The sequence below is a fragment of the Pongo pygmaeus genome, chromosome X (assembly GCF_028885625.2).
Source record: "Pongo pygmaeus isolate AG05252 chromosome X, NHGRI_mPonPyg2-v2.0_pri, whole genome shotgun sequence".
Lineage (NCBI taxonomy): Eukaryota > Metazoa > Chordata > Mammalia > Primates > Hominidae > Pongo > Pongo pygmaeus.
Window position 1 is genome coordinate 73,169,992 of NC_072396.2, and position 14,777 is coordinate 73,184,768.

The window sequence follows — 14,777 nt, forward strand, 5'->3', positions numbered from 1 at the left end:
GTGTTCTTTCCACTACACTAGCTGGAATTGAAACTTGGGCTCTGAATAAGCCTGATTTGGAAGCTGCCCAAATCTGAAGGGAGATGGTTTTCCTGTTCAGCATCTTGAAATTGGCTAGATCTAGAAACGGGGCAGATCCAGTCTTTTGCTGCTAAGTGCAGAGAAACCTCTAAAGCTCATGCCTCTAGGTCTTTAAGGCTACAGGGACTCTTCTGGAAGAGATGTTCTCTGGACCTTCCTTTCCTTCCTTTCTGAGGAAGAGACCCCACGATGACCCCATGGTTTCATTCCAAATGCAGATGTGGTTAGACATAGACAACTGGCCTCTTGAGTGGCATTGCCATGAGGATTTGGTTTCTTGGCCATGAGGCATTGTTCTTAAAGGAGGACCTGATAAATCAGGACAAGATTCTCCTGCCTAAGGGTCTGGGGAGCAAGAAGTCAGAGTCAGTAAGAAGGTTTTTAGTGAGACTGGAGAAGATTGTATTTAAAACTAAGAAACTACCTCAGGTGAAGACATTGTGATGAAGTCTGGAAACAGGCTTCCATTCCTGAAACTTTCCATAAAATTGTGAGAAGGTGGTGAAGGAAGGAAGAAGACCTGTGCCTACATGTAGTCTTTGAGTGGAGCTGCACAGAGCAGAGGAAGTCAACAGGAGGAGCTGGAGGTTTTGGTTCAAGACCACAGTTATGACTCATTTAAGATAACTGCATCCTGGTGGGAATGTTGAAAGGACTGGAATATGAAATAGGAGGGTCGAGATTGTTCTAGAAGGATAGCAAGGAGGAAAGGGGAAAGAGTTGGTGGGCATGATTAATAATACATTTGAGAATAGGACTTCTGAGGAAAGACTTTGGGAAGCTGGATTATTTAGCCCATAGAAATAGAGGTTGGTGGGTAACTTAATTTCTTTTCATATATAAGGATTATTATGTATATGTATATTCTTCTCTGTCTACACAAATAGAATAAGAGCTTAAACTGCCACAAGAGGGACGTCAGTTAATATACCAGAGAACTTCCTAACAGTGAGCAGTGAGGGGCAATAAACATTGTAACATGTTACTATGGAGTTTGCAGAATTTCCTTTCCCAGAGATCTTTTAAAAGGTCAGTTTTTAAAAGGTCCCAGAGTTTACAGAGGTCAGCTGAGAAAGTGAAACCTGCTGCCTCCTCCTCAGCTCTCTCTACTCTCTGTCTCTGCTTCTTTCCTGTTTCTCAATATCTCTCTCTCTCCCTCCTCCTCTTTCCGTGCCTCTCTTCCTCCTTCTCCATTCCCCCATCTCCAAAACTCCTTCCCATTCCTCATTCCCAACTAGCACTATCCCCATCCCAACCTCCATTTCCTGTACATCCTGACTTCTGGAGGAACCTTCCTGGAGCTGATACTGTTCCTAAGGCCAGGCTGTACGGCTTCCTCTTGTTATCGACATCAAGTCCACCAAACTGGGCAGTAAACATAAAAGCTCCACATTCTTCAACAATAGCCCAATTCTAAAAAGAACCACAAAGTGACCCATAGGTCTAATCATTTGGTAGTTCTCATCCTTTGGACTCAGCTAAAATGTAACCTCCTTTTTGAAACCTTCTCTGACCTCTTCAGCATTTGGTCCCTACCCACTAAGGTAGCACTTCTACTATCCCATGACTGTGTCTGTTTTCCCACAGACACAGACTGATCTCCTGGAGGGCCACTTATTTCTATATGCTCAAACCTAGCTTTGTAAATGCATATTCACAAAAGGGAGTGGGGGGAGGGGAGAGAAAGCACAAGACAGATGGAGACAGGGAGACACAGATGTGTGATAAAGGTATCCAACTCTTTAGCAGGGCCTCCCAGAGAGCTGACTTTGTGTCCTCAGAAGTCTGTAGAACTCCTGACAGTACACTCATCGCAGGAAATAACTACAAATGTAACACTGAGGCCAGGCGCGGTGGCTTACGCCTGTAATCCCAGCATTTTGGGAGGCCGAGGCGGGCAGATCACCCGAAGTTAGGAGTTTGAGACCAGCCTGGCCAACATGGTGAAACCCCGTCTCTACTAAAAATACAAAAATTAGCCGGACGCAGTGGCACGCGCCTGTAATCCCAGTTACTCCAGACGCTGAGGCAGGAGAATTGCTTGAACCCGGGAGGTGGAGGTTGCAGTGAGCCGAGATCGTGCCACTGAACTCTAGCCTGGGCAACAGAGCAGGACTCCGTCTCAAAAAAAAAAAAAGTAACACTGAATCCTATTTTTCAGGAAAGAAAGCAGGACCTCCTGGACCCAATGGCCCTCCAGGACCCCCAGGACCTCCAGGACCCCAGGGACCCCCAGGAATTCCAGGGATTCCTGGAATTCCAGGAACAACTGTTATGGGACCACCTGGTCCTCCAGGTCCTCCTGGTCCTCAAGGACCTCCTGGCCTCCAGGGACCTTCTGGTGAGTTCCCCTGTCTCTGTACCCACCAGGTGCCTTACAAGTACTTTAGGAGAGCAGGAGTGGGTGATCCTGAGAGCAGTTTCAAACGGTGGAGATGGGGTTGGTGTGCAATAAGGGATGCAGATCTCCTAGCCCAGTGTAAAACTAGGAATTGGACAAGCCAGTAGGGCCTGGCCTGCTCTAGCTTCTTATATCTACCAACCTGTCAAGGACAGGCCACCTGTTCTTGCCGCATCTCAACCCTTCTGTTACAAGCCCTCCCTGACTCTTGGCCTCCCTGTAGTGGACCAGTAAAACTCATATGAGCCAGAGACAGAGGCCCTGGTGGTTCACTGGAGTTCCAGTGGGGAATAGATTTAATCTTCTCTGATTCCCAGCATCTAGCTCCACATGCTGATGTTTGCATAGAAACAGGCTATGGAGTAGAAAGTTGAGGACTGAACAAAATGACAAGCCCTAGGATAGTTTCATCTTATGAAGTCTGAAGTGCTTTTCCCATAGCAAGTAGTCACTAATGGTCAAGAAGTTAGAAACTTAAGAGTCACTCAGGCTGTGGATGAAGCAAACTCAGGCACCAAGGCTGTCCTGTCCAGGAACCAAGTGCTTCTTGCACTAGATCCTTACCCTACCACACTTGCCATTCAAATGTCATTTCATCCCTTTGCATCTTTCTCCTTAAGCCCTGAAGGGCATCCGAAAGGTATGAATGCAGATCCAAACCTGCCTAATTGGAGTTGACAAGAGTCAGACTGCCTGGGCTAATGTCAGTTGTGCAAAGACTTGGAACCAACCCAAATGTCCAACAATGATAGACTGGATTAAGAAAATGTGGCACATATACACCATGGAATACTATGCAGCCATAAAAAATGATGAGTTCACGTCCTTTGTAGGGACATGGATGAAATTGGAAATCATCATTCTCAGTAAACTATCGCAAGAACAAAAAACCAAACACCGAATATTCTCACTCATAGGTGGGAATTGAACAATGAGAACACATGGACACAGGAAGGGGAACATCACACTCAGGACTGTTGTGGGGTGGGGGGAGGGGGGAGGGATAGCATTGGGAGATATACCTAATGCTAGATGACGAGTTGGTGGGTGCAGCGCACCAGCATGGCACATGTATACATATGTAACTTACCTGCACATTGCGCACATGTACCATAAAACCTAAAGTATAATAATAATAATAATAATAATAATAATAAAAGAAAAAAAAATAAAAATAAAAATAAAAAAAAAATATCTTCTCAAAGTTAAAAAAAAAAAAAAAAAAAAAAAAAAATGTCAGTTGTTATTTCTTTCTCCTGCTCCTCACTCCCCTGCCCTGTATCTTGGGGCTTTAAAGAAATGGACCCTTACAGCTGATTTCTCCAGGGGCAAGAATTCTGCAGCAGGATTCAGATTCTTTAACTTGTACTTCACACAGGGCTAAGCAGTGTTACCATGGCCACGAGAGATGGAGTTAGAGATTTTTTTTCATCCAATCATTCCTTAAATATTGAGCACTTTCTGTATACAAAGAGATATATTGATACATGGTCCCTTTTCTTATAGAGTTTATCTCCTAGAGGAAGAGAGAACAAAGAAACAAGATATTTACAAATAGCAGTGGGCTCTATGAAGAAAATTAATAGAAAGGGAGCAAAAGACTAGAGAAGCCAATGCCATTGCCTCAGGGTCACACAGTGATGGGAATGCTCTCTCATTGTTCTCCATGGGTGCCTGGTGGGGCTTGCCTTGGGCTAATATTGGCCAGAGGCAATACTCAGAAGTTTCCCTGCTGGGTGCTGGGCCCACCGAAGATGAAGGTCAGGGCAGGAAACAGAAGGGGTGCACTCTGACACTTCCTCCAGCTCTGAGCCCTGGAGAATAAAGCTCAGACAGGGCTGGCTGCAGGGAGCATGGCTCACCACCGCTAGCTGCTCAGGTGAGGGGAAAAGGAAGTCAAAAGATCATGCCCTCTGATTGTCCTGTCCTATTTTGCAGGTGCTGCTGATAAAGCTGGCACTCGAGAAAACCAGGTTGGCTGGGGATTGCTCTCTTCTTGGGTAGGAGGGAAAGCCACAGGCTAGAGCCACCTTTAAATTAGCTTCTTATTAGATTTCCTGAGGCTTTATTTCATGAGAACACCCTGGAGATTCTGAGGGTTTTCACTCACAGCTCCCTCCCATCTCTATGAATAGAAAAGCTTTGCCCCAGGGCATGTTTTTAGCTAAGGAAAGGGTGTCTTGCCAGGATCATTTTTCCTCATTCCACAGGAGACCCCAGGATCACCATAGCCAGGCCCAGTAGTCAGCTGAAATAAGCTGCCAGTCAGACCTATTCACCTGAGCCTCCAACTCCCCAGCCACCCCAGACACCTTGTCGGCTCTCAGACCACCTGGGATCCGGAGCTGAAGAGTTGAAGAGTATGTCCTTGAAAAACAGCCAACCAGCTCCAGGCCCAGCCTAGCCTGGGCGTCTGTCTGCCTTAATGGCCTGAAGAGCTCCTCCCAGTCTTTGAGCTTCCTAATCTGTCTCTATTGGCAGGTTCTGCTGCCTTGCCTTGTCTCATCTCAGCCTCCCTCGCTACAGCTATGTGGCCACAGTGATAAATCTACACAGCTGCACAGTGTTTGACGGCTTGCAGGGCAATTTTATATCCATCACCTCATTTGATCTTCAGACATCCCTGTGAGAGAGGCCAGACATTCTTATAATCCCCATTTTACAGTTAGGGAAATGAGGCTCAGAGGCATTACATTTGGTTGAGGTCACATAGCTAGGAAGCGGTAGAGCTACAAAATCATATTACTCTCTAGTAGAAATGTAGTCAGTAACATCCCAAGACAGGGGAGAGGGATCAGAATTGGATTACAATAGACGACTAGAAACCAGGATGGAAACATGGGACCGGTGGCTGAGCAAGCAGCCATTACTCGTAGTAACTACTCTCTATCCTTCTCATCCTGCCAGCCAGCTGTGGTGCATCTACAGGGCCAAGGGTCAGCAATTCAAGTCAAGAATGGTAAGAATCAAAATAGGCTCTCTCCCAAAGAGGAGCTTCTCCCCTCCCTCCTCCCCAGCCTCCAAATAATCACCCAGCCTAGTTCCTCCCAGGCCCCTGAGGTACCCTTGGCATACGAAGTCATTCTTTGCTCCATCATGCCCTCTACTGGCTGTCCTGAGCAATTGCTGGCATCAAAACCAGTTGCTACACCCAAATTGTTTTAGAATCACTGATGATGGAGCTGAAAGGGACTTGAGACATCATCTAGCCCAGGCATTCTCAGGGGATGGAGGTTATATCAGAGCCACCATGGAGATATGTATAGTTAGATTAATATTTTCACAATACAAATTATAGAAAGTAAAACTATGTAAACTTAAATTTTTCTTGTCTGATGGATCTACACAGGTGGGCAGACAGGCTGCATCTCTCAGGGAAGGTGAGGCATGTTAGAATCTCCAGGGAATTTAAGATGCTAGTGTCTATCAAAAAGGAGAACGTGTTTAATGGGGTTAAGAAACACTGATTTGCTGTAATCCCTGAATTTAAAAGATGGGGAAACAGAGTCCCAGAGAGATTGGATAATACCATAATAAATCATACTGTCTCATATTTGTACGATACTTTAGAGTTCTCAGCATACTTTCTTTGTCTTTAATTTCATTCAGTCCTCACAACCACCCTATGAGGTAGGTATGAGCTCCTTTTTACAAAGACAGAAAGTGAAATTCAGAGAGGTTAATTAACTTTCCCAATATTTCTTAGTCAAGTTAGTTTAGGAGCCAGGATTCAAAACTACGTCTTCCTGACTCTTTCCTCTCCCCTATGCTACTTCAGTGATATGTATGTACACTCCACTGAATGATTAGGTTCATTTTCTTCCCCCAAAGAGACATGAACATTCATGAAAGAACAGCACTTTGGAATAATGTCCAGTCCCCAGAGTGCATGAAGCCTAAAATGTGTGAACCCCCAGGAGCCTTGGGAAGCAGCAAGCTAGCCAAGATGCCAGATGCTTACAGAGCTTGGGGTGGAAGGGAGGGGTTGTGAGTACAGAAACGGTAAAGGAGGGTTAAAAAAAACAGCTACATGGGGACAGTTTCTAAGAACTCAGTCAGTCCTGAACTGGCTGTGCTGAGTTTCCTTAATGACTGTATTTAGCTACTTTCCCTGACTGCCACCTCCATATCTGACTTAGTAGCCTCAGAAGTGTAAATAGGAACACAATGGCACCAAAACCCAATTGGTCCTGCTGGGGACCCCAAGGCCCTGAGTGGGCCATGATCCCCACCTGTCCAGGGAGGCCAGAGACAGGCCAAAATAGATTTGTTTGGGTATCTAGATGGATAGTGTTTATTCTGTGCCAGCAGCCACTGATTTTGCTCCCACTGCCACATAATAAGATTGTTTCCAGCCCCTCTGGGCCAATCCTCAGAGGTGGTCTGTGCTGACCTTTAGTACTACCAGAAGAAGTGATGGGGGTGGGGTGCAGTGGCTCACGCCTGTAATCCCAGCACTTCGGGAGGCCAAGGCTGGCAGATCACTTGAGGCCAAAAGTTTGAGACCAGCCTGGCCAACATGGTGAAACCCCATCTCCACAAAAAATACAAAAATTAGCTGGGCATAGTGGCACACACCTGTAATCCCAGCTGCTCAGGAGGCTGAGGCAGGAGAATCACTTGAACCCAGGAGGTGGAGGTTGCAGTGAGCCAAGATCACACCACTGCACTCCAGCCTTGGTGATAGAGTGAGTGACAGTCCATCTCAAAAAAAAAAAAAAGAAGTGATGGGGTCAGGGGTTGGAGGACGTCATGCAGAGCGGTCCATTGATGGGACAGAGCCAGGGCAGCTCCTAGCCCATCTACTTACCACCTCAAGGAAAGATGGTCACCTTTTCCAGAAAGCCTGTTTCCTCACCTCTCAGAGAGGCAGGCCTACTGAAACTGGCCAAAGATGGACTTATAAAATATAATTTCTTGGGTGCAGGATGGATGGCTTAGAGGGGAAAAGGCTCCCTGGGCTTGGATGTCCTCCTCTGATGGTGGGAAGGAACATTCCTCTTTCTTCAGGATGGAAAGAGAAGTTTTTCCTCCATCCTCATACACTGGCTTCCGCTGTCCAAAGGAGTATGACTGCCCCCTCCACCCCTGCCTGGGGTGGGGCTGAGACAGATGCTTTGCCAAGAGTGCCTCGGCTCCTATCCTCCCAGCTGGCTCTATTGCAGCCTGCCAGTCTATCCTTCACTCTCATAAGGATCCCTCTCACCTATGGGGCCCTGGTACTAGTGGTCAGTAGCCCCAGTTGCCATGGAGTCTGAATCATCTCTAATCCCTAAGGTTCTCCAGATAGACAGTGGGCTGAGTGGTTTCCTCCCGGGGAGGCTTTCCAGAAAGCTGTGGGTGTGGAACAACCGTAAAAAAGAATCTCTTAAGGAGAAAGAGAAAACCCATGAACCTATGAGACAAGAGAGGGATTCAGGAGCTCTGGCTGGGAAAGTAAAATTGAATAATAAGACCTAGCCTGCCACTCAGTGTCTGAATTTTGCCGGTGCAGGCCCCATAACAACAAAGAAAATAGGGCAGCATGCCCACTCTCATCCTCCACCGGCAAATTCCAGCTAGAAGGTATTGGTTAAAGACCCTTCCAGATGCAAGGGTCAAGAAAGGAAGGATAAAGACAGACAGGCAGAGCCCAGGAGCCCTGAAGCAGGCCTGGCAGCTGCTTTACAAACAGAACAGCTTCTCTGCTTTCAAATGCTCTTCTTAAAGTTTGGCCTTCTAGGTGACCCTGGTTGCACTGGGATAGGGGTGGGGGTTGTGAACTCCTTGGTATTTATTTTCTGTTGCCTCGATTATTCTGACATGTACTGAGTGACTGCCCTTCTCTCATACTGAGATCTTTCAGGTGGAGTGCTCAATGACTGGTCTCGCATCACTATGAACCCCAAGGTGTTTAAGCTACATCCCCGCAGCGGGGAGCTGGAGGTACTGGTGGACGGCACCTACTTCATCTATAGTCAGGTAGAAGTGAGTACGGTCTTAGGCCTAACTCTTCTTATATCCAGAATGCAGATCCGGTGCAGGCCACATAGGGGCACTGTGGAGCCAGCCAAGACCATCCAATGGCTAACTTCCTGTTTTGGGTGAGGGGGTGGGGGGACCGGCACTGGGAGGGAGTTGAAAGGAGGAAAGAGAGAGGGGGCCAGCTTCTTTTGTTTTGTTTTGTTTTGTTTTTCCCTAGCCAAATATTATTGAAAAACTGTGAAAAAGGCCCCTCCCACACCCTGCCATCTGATTCTCTCCTGCAGGGCCTCAGGCCCCTGTTTACCCTCTGAGCTGTTTGGCTGCACTGCCAAACTTGAACTTGGTCTCAGTATATTCTTTGAAAGTCAGTTCCAGGGTTACTGAGAACCCTTCCCCTCAACACTGCTGGCTCGGACGTTATAATGAATAGTGCTCCTGCAGACTTTCTTTCCACCTCAAAAAGATTTCTGACTGTCTTTCCTTCCTCTTTCTCCCATTTGTTTCCCTATCTTTCTATTCCTCTATTCTTGCCTCCTTCCTGCTGTCATTCTCCCAGCCCTTTCTCCCTCTGCTTTTGTCCTCTTCCTGCCCTGGGCCCGCTCCCCAAGTCCACCAGCGTCCATCTACTTCCATTCCCCCATTGTTGAATTGTTTGCCTCCATGGGGGTGGCTCCTTGGAGATAAAGGAAGATGAGCCATGACGTTGGGATTTTTGTGGGGTGGGCAGCAAGCAGGCAGGTGGACAGAAGGACTGTGGAGCCAACAGATGGGTGTCACATGAGAGTGGCCAGAGAAGGTGGGCTAACAAGCATCTGCTAGGCATACTGAGCGCTCCGGTGTAGCTTGGGTCCTGACCCGTATATGGCACCCAAATATGCTGTTCCCACCTGAAGAGCTGATGGAATGACCTTTCATAAAATGATTTACAGTGATATCTGAGAGTCCCAACACCCACGGGGCACATGGGCATAACCCTGATGTCCTATGAGCCAAGCTCCACGTGGTGGGGGCGGGCGGCAGATCCAAACTTGGTGTGAGGTATGATGGATAAGGGTAGTGAAGGATGGAAAAATTAATTTTCTGAGCCTAGGAGAGAATTGAGAGTGGCCCATGCAGGCTGGGAAAATCCCCATGACATTAGGCCACTGAGCATAAGTTAGTGCTTCCTTCTGGCCACAAAGTTAGGGGCCTGGGCTTTTCCAAATTCTTTGTCTTGTTTGCAGTAGCTAGCTCTCCATCTCTCTGGACCTGTTTCCTCAATCATCAAATGGGAGGCCCAAGGGGCACTGTGAATCAGTGAAGGGAGTCCAGGCACAGGGGAGGGGTGGTGCAAGCTGAATAAGCTTCTGTTAAGGAGCTGAAGAAATCGCAAGTTGTTACATGCCCTCTCTGGGGAATCAGTGACTTCTAAGTTTCTCCACAAATAGTCCGTGGGGCTCAAGAATGGAAGTCAGTTTGTGTCTACGGCACTGTGTGCACACCTGTTATGTGCAGAGCACTCTGCTTCATGTCAGGGCTGGGGCAGGGGTGGGCGGGGGAATGGGGACACGGTGAAGCTGCAAATAGGGCATGGTTCTTAGCCTTACAGAGTTTACGACAGGTGTGCTGTTGTAAGAAAGGTTTGCTCAGCCAGCTGAGCCCCATGGACTAGGGGAAGGACAATGCATCAGCCTGTCACCCTGCCTTTCCTGTTGGCCAGCTAGCACGCCTTCACATGGCACTGCCCCATCCATGGGGTATACTGACAGTTCATCTGAGAAGATTCTGTCAATTCACCACAGGGAGGGCCCTCCACCCTCTCTTTCCTCTCTTCCCCAATCCCTTCTTGTTGCCTCTCACTCAGGTATACTACATCAACTTCACTGACTTTGCCAGCTATGAGGTGGTGGTGGATGAGAAGCCCTTCCTGCAGTGCACACGCAGCATCGAGACGGGCAAGACCAACTACAACACTTGCTATACCGCAGGCGTCTGCCTCCTCAAGGCCCGGCAGAAGATTGCCGTCAAGATGGTGCACGCTGACATCTCCATCAACATGAGCAAGCACACCACGTTCTTTGGGGCCATCAGGCTGGGTGAAGCCCCTGCATCCTAGATTCCCCCCATTTTGCCTCTGTCCATGCCCCTTCCTGGGGTTTGGGAGCCAGGACTCCCAGAACCTCTAAGTGCTGCTGTGGAGTGAGGTGTATTGCTGTTGCAGCCGCAGAGAGAAATGCCCCAGTGTTATTTATTCCCCAGTGACTCCAGGGTGACAAGGCCTGCTTGACTTTCCAGAATGACCTTGAGTTAACAGGACAGTTGATGGAGCCCCAGGGTTTACATGAAGCAGAACCTTCTTTGGTTCCATGTTGACTGGCTTATGGCATGACTCTTCAACCCCGAGGTCCCTGTTGTCAGATCTATTGTTTGTTGCACTAAAATGAGGATCCAGGGCAGCAGGCCAGAGAAAGCAAAGGTGCACTCCAGACTCTGGGGGTGGACATCTGACCCCAAGGGGGCTGCTGCTCCTCTCTTGGGTAGGGTAGTGGCTGGGGCGGAGTGGGAAGGGAGCATTGCAGCCTAAGAAGAAGGCCAGAGAGGGAAAAGGCAGGTGCTTTTGGCAGAGACCATGAGAGAAACCTGCCAAGGAGCATCCTTGGCAGTGGGAATTTTCTTTCTGCTCTATACTGTGGCCTGCAGGAGGGTCGGAGTGCTCTTCCCACTCCGGCTGACAGCCACACCGTGGCAGCTTGCTGGGCTTTGGGAAGTTTGCTGTGCTTTGGAACAATCACAGGGAATGGCCACAAGACCCTGCCCGCATAAGACCCTGAATCCGTACTTGGGTCACATGTCTCTCATTTTATTTACAGCTGTGCTCCACACTCAGAAAATTCCCTGGGGTCACCTTCTAGTTTCCCCCATTCCCAGCCTGACTAGAACTCCTGTCTTCTTTCTCCACAGAGCCTACCTCTGTCTGAGACAGGTGCCTAACCTGGGACCTGTGGTCGTGTGAGTCTGGGATATTCTTTAGCTTACCTGGGCACAAACAGAATTTTCCATTTATTAAGCAGTACAAATGTTTTTCATCCATTCCTAATCGAATTCTGTCTGGGGACAAAGGGTTGGACTGGATGACCTCCAGAAGTCCCTTCAATTTCTGGTACCTGTGACTCTTAGCAGGTAGCCCTCACCACAGCCTTCTAAATTCCCAAATCCTAGACTGCTCCTGGGCATTAGCAAGGCGGAGCCTTGCTTGGTCTAGAAAGGGCAAGGGGTGAGGATAGGACAGAGGGATTTTGTTCAAGTTTGCTGCAACCCAAGTGGACATTAGGCCAGGCCTTACCTGAAAGGCCAGCAGCTGATGCCATACTAACCCAGTCTTTCTTCACTCTGGCTTCAAAAAGTCACAGCAGAGCATTGTCACCGCAGGTGCTCATGCTGCTCCCCTAAAGCCAGGCTCAGGAAAAGCCAGTGTCTAGGCACTGAGCAGGGATCTGCCCCCTAGTTCAGGTCCAAATTCACCTTCCCCTAAACCCCAAGCTTCCCACCAGATCATATGGTAGGACCCTCGAGAGCCTTACTTCAAAGTGCCTGGGCTCAGCCTGGCTTCTGGGTGCTAAGTCCAGCCCAAACCTGGGAAGGTCAGCCTTGTAAAGTCTGCTCCTCTTGTTCCTGAAATGTGTTTCCTTTTCAGGAGATGGGGAATAAGTTCCTTCAGGCAGCTGAAATTCACCAAGAACAGCGGGTACTTATTTCTCAGCTGTGCCTTCCCTTTCTAAGCAACCACACTGCTTGGCCCTTCAAGGGTCAGGGTGAGAGGGGATGGGCTAGGCCTCCGTTGTCTGGTTGCTAATGACAGCCTTGCAACCCAAGGTGAGGTGAACTCCAGGCATGTGTCTGGCCCTAACTCCTATAAAGTGCCTTGGACAGTCTGCAGTTGTAGCAGAAACCAACAAGAACCTCTCCTTCATGTTTGGAAAATAATTTCTCTTTTATTATCTCCTTTGAAGAAGGCAAGGCTGATAATATGACAAACATCATTGTTTAGATGAGGCTCAGAGAGGTAGCACTCTCAGAGTGTTTTGACCAGTTTAAGCCGCAGACCTGGAGCTTCAGCCAGGTCTGACTCCAAAGCTGTTCCATTATACCACAGCACTGTGTGGAATTTGAGGTCTAGAGAGAACCAATAAAAGTGGTAATTTGGAACTGAAATCCTTGAGAGTTCTAGGGAGAAACCCAGAGATGCCTGATTTCATTCCTCAATGGTAATACCTGTCCTCTTGGCTGCCAGGGGCTCTGTGGCAAAAAGAGTCAGACATTTCTTTGGAAAACAGCCAAAAGCCTTAGAGCTCTTGTGTTCAGAAGAATCTTCCTGGTACCATGTTGAAGCAGCAGGCCTCTGGGACCCACAGAACTGGTGGCCTTTATGTTCTTTCACCCATCCTAGGAACCAACCAACCATCATGTGTGGAGCCCCTACTGTGGGCAAGGTCCTCCTTTCATTACCCTACAGACAGCTTACAGGAGCCAGCCTGCTTCCCACAACTACTAGTGTGACTCCTTATCTCTTACCACCATACCTTAGAGACTTTGATACTACCAGGGTCTCTCAGGGATGGAGGGAAGATCTGAAAGAGAGGACTGGTTCTGAGGCCAGAAAGGTGTGAGGAGAGAGGAGGAAAAGTCTTCCTAATTGTGCCCCTAAAGAGCATCCTGATACCATTCTGTTCTCCAGAAATGGAGGGGATGATAAAGGAAATAGGATCTCCACTGGACCCTTGATTCATTCTGAACCCTCCAAAGGAACTCTAGAGGGCGAGGGATGATGAGGGAAGCAATAGGTAGCTGGGGAGCCCTATTGCTGCTAAGTTATTGGCAAAGTGACAAAGCAATTTACTGATGAGAGAATGTGGAAATAGATGTGCAGTTTGGAATTATGCTGGTGTGAGTTTGCCAGAGGACCAATGCTAGCATGGAGAATGGGACGAGGACATTTGTGGTCAAGCAGATGACAGAGGTTTGAAGGAGAATTGCATGGCAGGAGTCTCTGCCAGCTACTTGGGCTTCAACAGCCAAGCTGGCACAAAAGACAGCTGGCGGAGGCTGCTCGGCTACTGGTTACCTGGAGTAGTATTTGCCTATTTCCCCCTTCATCCATCCTGAGCCAAATTTCTTTTGCTGAACAGGAAAGAGCTAGGAACCCTGGAGGTAAACAAAGACTTTGATCCATGTATGAGTGTGTGTGTTTATGTAACTTCCTGTGGATGCAAATAGATTCAGAGAAATTTAGAGCTAAAAAGGCCCTTAGAGGGAATCTAGCCCAACCTACATTCCACCCTGTTACTTATGTAGAAACTGAGGCCCAGAGAAGGAAGATGACCTGCCCCAAGTGGTGAGCAAGCACCAACCTCCATACTCAGCAGAGTGAGGGGGTAAAGCAGTTCCTGTCCCACATGGCCATCTTCTTTCTTCCACCCACAAACTCCAGGCTGGAAGTACTTGGCCCCCTTCAGGAGCCTGGCCAGGCAGGGAGAGAGTAGCTGCAGCCTTCATCAGAACTCTTCCTCCTCCCAAGGCATTCTCCCAGCTCTAGCCTCTGGACTGGAAAGCACAAGACTGGCCCAGTACCAGCAAGTCCTTAGGCTACTGTAATGCTGCCTCAGGACCCATCCCTGCCTGGAGGCTCCTCTAGGCCCTGTGAGCACAAAGAAGAAAGCTGATTTTTGTCTTTTAATCCATTTCAGGACTCTCTCCAGGAGGGCTCGGGGTGTGTCATTTCTATATTCCTCCAGCTGGGATTGGGGGGTGGGCTTTGTTGTGAGAATGGCCTGGAGCAGGCCCAATGCTGCTTTTGGGGGTCAGCATCCAGTGTGAGATACTGTGTATATAAACTATATATAATGTATATAAACTGGGATGTAAGTTTGTGTAAATTAATGGTTTATTCTTTGCAAATAAAGCGCTTTCCCCGTCTGTTCTTGAAATCGGCGCGAGTACTTCCTACATGTTAGGTGCTTCTTTGCAAATGACGCCACACATGAGCTAGGGGAAGGACCAAGGCACCCATTTCAGAGGCAGCAACAGAAGGAAGATGGTCTGAATTTCCTGTTGGAACATCCCACATCCTCTCCATGCCTCAGACCACACTCCCGCATCCCCATTACCTTAGGTCAGGGTGTCCAATCTTTTGGCTTCCCTGGGCCACATTGGAAGAAGAAGAATTGTCTTGGGCCACACATAAAATACACTAACACTAACAATAGCTGATGAGCTAAAAAAAAAAAAAAAAAAAAGTCACAAAAAATTCTCATAATGTTTTAAGAAAGTTTATGAATTTGTGTTGGGCCCCATT

General features: G+C 48.1%; 1 protein-coding gene across 4 annotated transcripts in view; it reads left to right on the forward strand.

The window, feature by feature from the left end:
- Positions 1-14,409, forward strand: part of EDA (ectodysplasin A) — a 413,821-nt gene extending 399,412 nt beyond the window's left edge. Inside the window, exons 4-8 of one of the 4 annotated variants that reach the window (XM_063660140.1) lie at positions 2,243-2,422; positions 4,421-4,455; positions 5,390-5,441; positions 8,319-8,449; positions 10,290-14,409. In XM_063660140.1, coding sequence (XP_063516210.1) covers positions 2,243-2,422; positions 4,421-4,455; positions 5,390-5,441; positions 8,319-8,449; positions 10,290-10,541 — 650 coding nt within the window. In that variant the 3' untranslated portion in view covers positions 10,542-14,409. The remainder of the gene's footprint in view (positions 1-2,242; positions 2,423-4,420; positions 4,456-5,389; positions 5,442-8,318; positions 8,450-10,289) is intronic. The other 3 variants (XM_054472649.2, XM_063660142.1, XM_063660141.1) reach the window with 3 other exon arrangements.
- The last annotated feature ends 368 nt before the right edge of the window (positions 14,410-14,777 follow it).